Raw genomic sequence first — 9,887 nt, forward strand, 5'->3', positions numbered from 1 at the left:
TTCTTTAATATTCTTTAATTAAGTAACTTAAGCTTTTCTCTTTTTTTTTTTTATTAAATTAAATGTAACATGACAAAAACAGACAGAGATAGAAATGGCAAGTGTTGATCTATTTTTGTACTTTCACATAGTTAACCAAATTTACATAGTAGAATAAGGGTAAATTACACGTCACCCCTGGTTTTCAAATGAAACTCAAATCACCCCTTGGTTTTTGAAAATACTCATCCATCCCCTCTACAATAATGGTGTTAGTCTGTTGTTAGTTATTGGTGTGAAAAGACTATTTTACCCATTGTACTAAAACATTAGAATTAAATTTACAATACTACCCCTTCAAAATCTATGTTTGGATGTCAAGGGTAGTTTAGGTATTTAAATTTATTTAACTGGCTGACATCATCACTTAACAGCATAAAACTAACGATAGGGACTAAATTGTCATATTGGGGTCTAATTCAAGGGGTGATTTGAGTATTTTCAAAAACCAGGGGGTGATTTGAATTTTGTTTGAAAACCAGGGGATGACGTGTAATTTACCTTAAAAATAAAGAAGAACTTTAACCAAAAAACATAAAAGAAATAGAGAAGCACTTTTTGTCGCTCCTACAGAAAATTGACCTTGTGAGGTTCTTCATCTCTCCTTCATTCTAAGCAACATAACCTAGTGACATGTTACTGAACAAAGGGATAATTTTCTATATCTACTAGATTAAAACAATAAATACAAAACAAGTAGAGATAAATAGTGTCAACTCTACTTGTGGTAGAAGCCTCACTTTCTTCCTCATGCCCCCGAGTGGTGTTCCAAATACTTAGGATGAGTTATAGGATTAAAATAGCTAAAAATGAGTTTTTGCAAATAATGGTAAAATTATTTTTTTTTCATATAGGTGAGATCTGACCCAAACCCAAAAACTAAGCCTAGCCCTGGCTCAAGGTTACCCTTGAACCAGACCTAAAACTCAAAGTCAAACAAATAAACTGCCTCTGGTCGACATTCAAAAAGAATCCACCGGCGTCATCGACTGGTCGCCCTACCAGTCGTTGATGTTGACGAAGCTACATTATGTGTCAGAATATTCCCATCTTGCGTCGGATTCTGGTTTATTTGCAGAAACTTCGACTCTTTAGTCTAAAGTTTCCAACGTGTGCATTGCCCTTATCTCATCATTGTTGACCAAGGGATTTGCCTAAACCCATCCAAAGACCGCATCGGACGTAGTGGAATTAGCTAATTGAGTGGGAATCTAGCACATCATTAGTTTTGGTTGCTTGATGGAGTCTACCTCCATTGTTACTCTAAAAGTACACCAATCCCCTTAGGATCAAGGAGATCTCTAAGAGTTTGGATGATGAACAATGTCTTGGACGTGGAGAACATCCTAGGCTATAAATCGAGGGTCTCTTAGATGTTGAAGGATCCATCTTGTGGCACCTATCGAAAGTTCCTAAGAGAAAAATAGAGAGGGAGAGAGAGAGAGAGAGAGAGAGAGATTGCTTGTTAGTCCCTTACAAATTTGACCTTCTCCAAACCTTAGCCTAGCCTGATGCAATATCTACACGTTTTTCATGAGTCTTGAAACTGGGTAAGTCTTTTTTTTTTCTTTTTTCGTTTCATTTAATTTCATCTACTATGTTGAGAGACATCCTCCAAACGCTGAAGGTATATCGTCGCTGCCCATAGTGGGGCAGCGACTATGGGCAGCGACGACATGCCATGAGGTGGAGAATGTCTATGTAGTTTCTGATAGGAATTTTTTCTCATTAGATTATAGTCCTCTTAACCTTCATTTGTGAATTTTTCATGATTTTTTCAGTGAATTTTACTATTTTTCCTTTAATTTTCATGTTTGGTGGACTATTTTTGTGGTTTTCTGTTCTTTTCTTTAAGGTTTGGTTTTGTTTTGTATTCCGAAGTTGTGATAGTAGTACCATGTTTTCATCCTTGTCCATCAATATATTCTTATGTTATTTATTTAGTGCTAATTCTCCATATTTCTTTGCACAATAGGTTAGTTTTGCATACTGGGATATTTTGCTAATTTTGCACGTGCACAAATTTCCAAGGTTTTTATTCTGTTTTTGTCATGTCATTCTCTGATTGTCTTCTGGGATAGCATCAACATATGGCTATGATCATATAAGAGTGGTGTTTCTGTAATTTTTCAACATGTTCACTGACCTTCTTTCATGCATTGTTTGGGACATAGATAGTAGCTAAACATGGGTTTTGCATACATTTATTTCTTTACTTTTAGTATACTAATCCTTGCAATAGGGTGCAACTAGATAAAGGTGACAAGGTGAGTATCTTTTCTTGTTGTTACGGCAATGACACTGCAGAGAGGGAGAGGGAGAGGGAGAGGAGGGCGGCCCAGAGAGAGAGGGAGAGAGTTGCAAGGGATGTGGGGGGGGGGGGGGGGAGAAAAAAGTGTTTTTTTTAAAAAAAAAATTTATTGCCGATTCAAACATGATTTAATACAGTGAATCGGTGGAGGATAAGCAGCTGATCCGAATTGGAATTGACTCAAACCTTGGTTTCAAGGGAAAGAAAATCCTGGCTTCCTCAAAAAATTAAAAGACTATTTTATATGGCTGTATAAATGTCTTGATACTAGTTTCTAAACCTAAATAGATTTCTTCTTCTTTTTCCTGGGTCTTGTGCCAAATGATTAACTAGTTACAAGCATAGTTTGAAAATCAGATCGGATCAGCTGGTTGAACCAGCTTGACCAAAACAGGAATGTGCAAAACCACAATCAAACCAATCACTTGAGGAAAAAGTGGAACCGGTCAACTTTTCATTTCAATGTCAGCCTGGTTTTAGAACCATGGATAGTAACATGATCATACAGAGGGAAGGAAATCAATCTCAGAGAACTTGCCTGGATAGCAACTAAAAATCACTTATTAGACTTTAAATGATTGGGACATATTTCTCCAAATCAAATGTGGCACAGTGTAGTCGATCATGCAACGCATCCTCTCAAAAACACCACAGTGGAACTCCAATCAAAAACTAGGATGAGTGCCCTCGCTCTTGGGCCTTGGCAGATCTACTTCTTTTCTTTCTTTCCTTTCCAAATTTCCTGTCATTTGACCATCAGCTGCAGAAAGATACAAGTTTGAGTAATTGGGATTAAATAAATGTTATGCTTTACATACATGATTTCATACAGAGAACATAGATCAACATATGACATAGAACATTGGAAGAAAAAGCATGATCTTCCACTGTAATATCATCTTCAACCTGTCAATGGTGGTGCTTTTGTACATTGTAAACATTAAAATGAAGGTAAATCTTTCACCAGGTAGTCCCCACAGCAGTTGAACCTACAGAACTCAAATAAATTCAAAGTACTATTGGAGATTACAGGGACAAGGAATTTTTTTTCCTAATAAGTTCAAATGTTTTCATTTCTTTGCATGGGTCAGTGAACTAGAATATAATACCTCTAACAGCCTATAATTGTCTCCACAATTATTAGTTATTAGAGGGGGGGGGGACTTTGATGACCTTCAGAACTCAGAAGACTGCTTAAAGCAGTTATCATACTACCTGGGACACTGCATGATTTACAATACAATACAACCACTATCAATGCATCAAGTATGCCAAATTTTTACCATTTCAGCTCTTTCTGTTGTAGCACATCAACATTCCATGAAATAAAATGCCAACGAATTGGAAAGAGTATACCTCAGTGAATATTGGGCGAACTTGTTCAAATACCTCATCTACTGCTCCTACCGCATTTATCTGCATGCATTTTTTTTATCAGATATTGTATCACAAATAAATAGTAACAACTCTAATTATACAATGTGATATCACCAACAAAGCTTAGATAGGAATACAATGAAGTAACCACATTCCACAACAATGATAAAAGCTAAACCCAGATAACTTTTTTTGGAGGTGAAGCTAAACCCAAGCTAACAATGATTGTAATTGCAACAGCTGGTGCTTTAATTACACACATGGAGGAGCAACTGGAAGAAAACTCAATAAATTCAAAGGCATGCAACTTTTGCCTTGATTACCATCCAACATGAATTCTTCTGTGCCGAATTGCCGATAAAATGTTTAATGGACTTAAAGAATACCTTGCAAACTTTACCCCTCACAGTGTAATGTTTGATAACAGGAAGATTTAACGCTGCAAACACTTTTAGTCGTTTCTTGATCGTATCTACATTATCATCAACTCGTCCCTAAGTTCAAAAGAACAATTAAAGTGTTACACTTGATATCGGAGAATGATTAAACCACTAATAAATCAGACAACGAATGGCAAATAGCTACTTGAAGTATGATATATAACAACCTCATTGCGGCTTAGCACTCGTCTCACCATCTCATCTTCTGGACAGTCATAGAAAAGCACAATGTTTGGTTCCACACCAAGCTGTAACAATCACATCCAAAATAGCCATCATACTGTGAAAGAAGTATCATAAAGCTAGTAGTGGGCTGGTGGAAGATAACTTGAATAAAAGCCAGTATACATATGAAAATGCAAGAACTTTGACAAGACCATAAAAGACACCCACCCATGTGTTGGGATAGATTCCCAACATGGAAAACCCAAGGGGATCGGGATTCAATTGCCAGGATATTGACTGTGGACATCATAGGTTGGGATCTCGTTTTTTAAATGCTGCAAATTTTGCGAATTACTGTCACAATAGTTCAATAGTTGTTTTCCTCACTTTACTTACACCTCTTTATACCCTAGTTGGAAGTTCATTCTTACACAAGGTTAAAAAGCCTTTCCTGTTCCTAGTTAAGACTGAAAAATGAAGCCCTTGTAATTGTGAAAAATTATATAAATTCAGTAGTTAATTATCTCTTGATTATTTGCTGATTTTTAATTTCAACATGAAGGGCGAGGGGGGGGGGAGCCAGTCAAGAAATAATAAATACAGTAAGGAGGCATAATTTCATCAGCATTTGTTCATAATGGGGAAGAGATAAACTCACAATTTTTTCAAATGCAATCCGGTTCTCCTCACTTCGTGGGAAACCATCAATGAGAAATTTATAGTTATCACTTGATTCTATCTCCTTCTGAATTAGTTTGACTGTCACTTCAGAAGGAACAATCTTCCCTTCCTTAATTGTGTCAAGGATCATCACACTATAAACCAAAATGGCAATCATCATCAAGGAACTTGGTGCAACTTAAACTTCCATGTCAAATAAAAGACCCCAAAACAAGATACCATGCAACAAAATTAATTACCCATTTTCATTATTAGAAGATATTTCCTTCCTCAGTAAATCTCCAGCACTAAGATGTCTGAATCCAAAGGTCTCTACAATCTTTGCACATTGTGTACCTTTTCCACTACCAGGACCACCTGAAAACATAAGACGGAATTATTTTAATTATCATTTAGAGAATTTTCTTAGGGGATAGATCAAAAATAGTTCAAACTATCACAAATTTAAGAAATGGTTCAAGCAATGATCCTTCAAATTAGGAGATAGATTAAAAATAGTTCGACTTTTTCCTCCTTCCCCCCCCCCCTCCCCTCCCATACAAAAACCAAAAAAAAATATCCTTTGTTTTCCCCTTTATTCATCAAATGGAAGGGTTAAAGGTTACAAATGAAGCAAAAAAATGTCAAAGGACAAGCAATAGTGAAAATTTGAAATATAACAACAGAAAGTACATTTAATAAAAATTCTGTAACTACTCTGTTTCCAGTTTATTTTTTTCTATGGACAAGAAAAATATATTCCACAAATATGGAAGGGGGACTACTGCAAATCTCCTTCAACTTAGCATAAAGGAATTAGTTGATCCTTTTATTCCAAAAAATTTGGAAGGGGACTCCTCTAGATCTCCTAATGAGTTGGCATTAAGGAAAAGGTTGATCCTTTTCAATCAGAAGATAATGGGCTCTAATTCCAACAAAGAGTAACAACTTTCCAATAAAGTCCATTCTACTCCAAACCAAAAAATGCCTCAGTGAAATCACAAATATCTGTATTGCAACAAGAGATCAAAAAGAAGAAAAAAAAATCAATGAATTAACAAATGAAATACCAACAGAATAACGTTTACACTTTATCCCAACTATACAGGGTGGACAACACGAAAATTCTTCCAGCATCACAGTCTGGCTAGAGTTGTATCCTCAAAAAAATGTCACAATTAATCAGGTGTTTCCTTGTTTACTCAACCTACATCTATTCTGCCCATCTGTCATTCTTTTAGGTTTACAACTTTTATCAAGTCAATGTTTCTTACTAAGGCAGTCAACATTCTTCATTTCACATGACTAAACTGTCTCAGTCAAGTTCTCCTCATGCTTTAACCCATCAAGGCTTCACTTAAGTACTCATCTAGGATAACCGTTCCCCTTTTGAATAAATTCCCTTTTTACCAAAAAAAATAAAAAAAGTACTCATCTAGGAATCATTTCTGATATTATTCTTTCCACTCAGTCATATACATCAACATCTTTTTCCTGGCCACACTCATGTTATGAAGGTGCCACTTTGATTGCCCAACATTCTGTTCCACAAATCATGGCTAGTCTTTTGGCTGTCTTAAAAACTTCCCTTCAATTTGATTGGTATATTGGTAACACAACACTTTGGAAAAATTCCTTCCCAGCTAAAATTACCTTTTCAGCTATTTTGCACATTGAATAATTTTAGTCATCACTTCATACTGAAATGCAATAAATAAATAAGATTGTTAAGAAGAGAAGCAATAATTAAATATCAGTATCTGGTGTGCCTCCAAAACCCTTAATTACATAAAACATAAATCCTAGATGTTCCTTATAAAAAAAATGAAATCCTTGATGCTAATAAAACCTTGACAGGGTTCGATGTTAAACATAACACAAGAACTAAACTGTCAGTAGAAACAAATTAGAAAAATGAATACAGTACAATACACTGATTCTATGAGGTGCGCACCCCTGGCAGAAAGTAATCCTCAATGCATGAACTGTGTCCTAAGGTGGCTGGAGCCTCAAAGGTTGCACTTTGATGCCATCTAAAACACTAATTCTGAATAAAAAAAATTGCAGGTCTATCGATAATGAAATAGCTTGAAGCATCAATTAACATGCAGTGCTCACCTAAGACAAAAACTATGAACGGGGTCTTCTCATTTGAGGCGATTCCACTTTTGGCCTACATCCGAAAGGGGAAAAGAGCATATATCTCATTCACATGAATGCAGTGAAACCAAAAAAAAAAAATTAATTCTTCTAAATTCATCCTCCAATGAAAAACAAGGGAACTGCCAGTGTTCATTGGCTAAACTAATATTAAAATAACAGGCCATACAGGTGCAAATTTTATGATATATGAGTAAATAACAAGTAACAAACTGAATTAACAGACTAACCAGTTCTGGAGAATAATATGGATCAAATCGTGAACAACATCAGGATTAGCATGAATTAATTTTTTATATGCAGTTGTGTACTTTTGCTCAAGCTTTGGATTTCATCAAATCAACATGTAGAATCAGTCTTCTATTAGATTATCCCCACCATGATAAAATGCATCCCTCACAGCTGGAAATAAATAAGAAGAAAGAACCAATAGGTACCAGATTCATGATGTCTGTGGTGAAGACTTCCTAAAATCACAAAGGAATAAGTAATAGCTTACATAGGTAAGCAACTTCTAGTGCAAGTTCTAGAGGATGACATACAACATCATGTAATAAATGCTCAAATTAAGCCATAAGGATCTCTTAATGGCGTGAATCTTTTCTTATAATCTCTAGTAATATTTATATATTTTCCTCAGACATGAGTATTCAAAAAGAAGTAAATAATTTCTATCTCTAAATATCTGCAGCAAAAGATTACCATGGACTCCCCATTGACTGACATCAACATTAATTTAGTTGAATACTCCCCAGACCTAGAAAAACATGTCATAGAGATAGGAATACTCCAATTTAAATGCAATTAATTAAGAAAATATGGAAGCCTTTTTAGCCACATTTGTTTTCTTCAATTTGCACCTTTTAGACAAAAGAATAATAATTTATCATACACTTCCATCAGTTTTTTATCAACTTAGTCCCCATTTTTTAACGGAAACCCATTAATCTCCCTAGCTGGCTGATGAAGGACCCTAAATCTCCTATGCAATGACACAAAAGAAATAAGAACTTAATCCATAGTATCTTTAATATTTCTGGTGGAAATTTGACAGTCTTTCAAAGAACAAGGGGCGGGGGGGGAGCACAGCTATTTAAACTCTACTATTGGTGGCTCTAGAATGCCTCTTGCTTTCTTTATCTTTCTAGCAGTTTATTATGTGACAAACTTGTCACTCTGATCAAGAATTCAAAGAAGAGAAGCAGCATGTTTCAGTTCATAGCTACAAATTGTGACTAATAATTTCCTGAGTAATCACAGAGGATGGCTCTAAAGGATTAGGAATCAGCATGTACATGTGCTAGGCCCCCGCCCCAAAACTGATCATATTCAAAAATAGGCAATGGCAGACAAAAGTGGAAACCTAGATTCTAAAGTCTAGTTAGCAAGTGAACATCGTTCCTCCATAACGAAGGGTGGGGGGACACTACTGATAATGATCAAATACGCTTCAAATAGTTTAATAAGGTTGAGCTGGTCTAACATCATGAAAATCAAGAGGTCAAATATTAGAATATCCTAAGGACTCTGCCTCTTGACCATAATGCATACTGAATCAGGGCAATCCTAAAATGCCATCGAGTTGCATGAGGAATGTGCAGGTCATGCAGTGGACAAGGGACAAGGGCTGTCTCGTTGACATATCTCTTAATGTTGAAGTGCATTTATGTCTAATTTGAATTTCATCAAAACCTCAAATGTGAGGTAAGGGCCACCTAATTTGCATTTCTCTTGATGAAAGCAAGCCTTTGGCTCGTCTTGTTCTGCCGTGCTACTGTTCATTTATGTCGAACTTGACCAGAACCTCAAATTTCATGATACAGTCATATTCTTTACTAAAAATCTCAAATGAATCAATTTTTATTAATAAAAGAAATAAAAATGGGAACAAATCATCTTCATTAATAATGAACATCAATCAAGGTGGGCAGAGCATGCTAAATCTTCTAAAGCGTATATCCATCTCTAAGAAAGAATACTAATATCTTACAGATGCTTTAAATCGTGTAATTCAAATGCATAGTTTTATTTCTTCACCCTTAAAATACTTTAAGCAAGTGAACTAGGCTCTTTATTTACCCAAAAAAAGAACTAAGCTCTTTAAGTAGACTCTAATGCACTAATTCCTAAATGCTTACTAGGCTTGTCAAACTACAAATCCTTCCGTCCTTGCACTAAGTTGTTACTCTCTTCTATATATGGTATGCATCTCCAAACCTGACAGTGATTTCTTGGCGTTCACGTACAAGATTGTATCAATTTATAGCAATCTTACAGGCAACTCAAACATACATATCTCCTAATATAGCGAGCTGGAAAGAGGTACGTACCTGCAGTTTTTTATCTAACAGATCACCTTAACTGGTCCGAAGACAAGTAAACTAAGAGAAAGCAATTAAAGATTTTTGAAGAATATTAAGCATTCAACAGAGTTTGTTCTTAGTTCATCGACTGAACCAGGGGTTGATCAACGCAAGGAATATGATACTTGAAATGTCTTGCAGTAAAACAATCTGAAAATGCATAACTAGAGATGGAAAAAATTATTAGATGATTAGAGATCCGCACCCGGTGAAGAACAGATGATTTGGACGGAGAAAGGAGGGGATAAAGGGAGACGACGCGCCTCCACATCTCTCTCTTTCTGTTGGTACTCTGACTTCTTTTTCGCGATAGCTTTCGTAGCGACGTTTTCTCAAACACTGTTCGCGCTAAGCGCTATATAGGGGGTTAGT

At 35.8% G+C, this 9,887-nt stretch overlaps 1 protein-coding gene across 2 annotated transcripts; it reads right to left on the minus strand.

The window, feature by feature from the left end:
* Nucleotides 1-3,077: 3,077 nt before the first annotated feature.
* LOC122668137 (UMP-CMP kinase) lies at nucleotides 3,078-9,887 on the minus strand. Of its 2 annotated transcripts, none has more exons than XM_043864730.1 (8): nucleotides 9,721-9,887; nucleotides 7,111-7,165; nucleotides 5,253-5,370; nucleotides 4,991-5,147; nucleotides 4,335-4,415; nucleotides 4,114-4,221; nucleotides 3,710-3,766; nucleotides 3,078-3,110 (listed from the first exon to the last, which is right to left on the minus strand). In XM_043864730.1, exons 1-8 carry the CDS (start codon nucleotides 9,784-9,786, stop codon nucleotides 3,096-3,098), a joined length of 657 nt encoding a protein of 218 aa, XP_043720665.1. In that variant the 5' UTR covers nucleotides 9,787-9,887; the 3' UTR covers nucleotides 3,078-3,095. The 2 variants fall into 2 exon arrangements, with proteins under 2 accessions (XP_043720665.1, XP_043720657.1); XM_043864722.1 differs by having other exon boundaries at nucleotides 3,707-3,766; nucleotides 9,721-9,886.

Source organism: Telopea speciosissima, chromosome 1 (genome assembly GCF_018873765.1).
Source record: "Telopea speciosissima isolate NSW1024214 ecotype Mountain lineage chromosome 1, Tspe_v1, whole genome shotgun sequence".
Classification (NCBI taxonomy): Eukaryota; Viridiplantae; Streptophyta; class Magnoliopsida; order Proteales; family Proteaceae; genus Telopea; species Telopea speciosissima.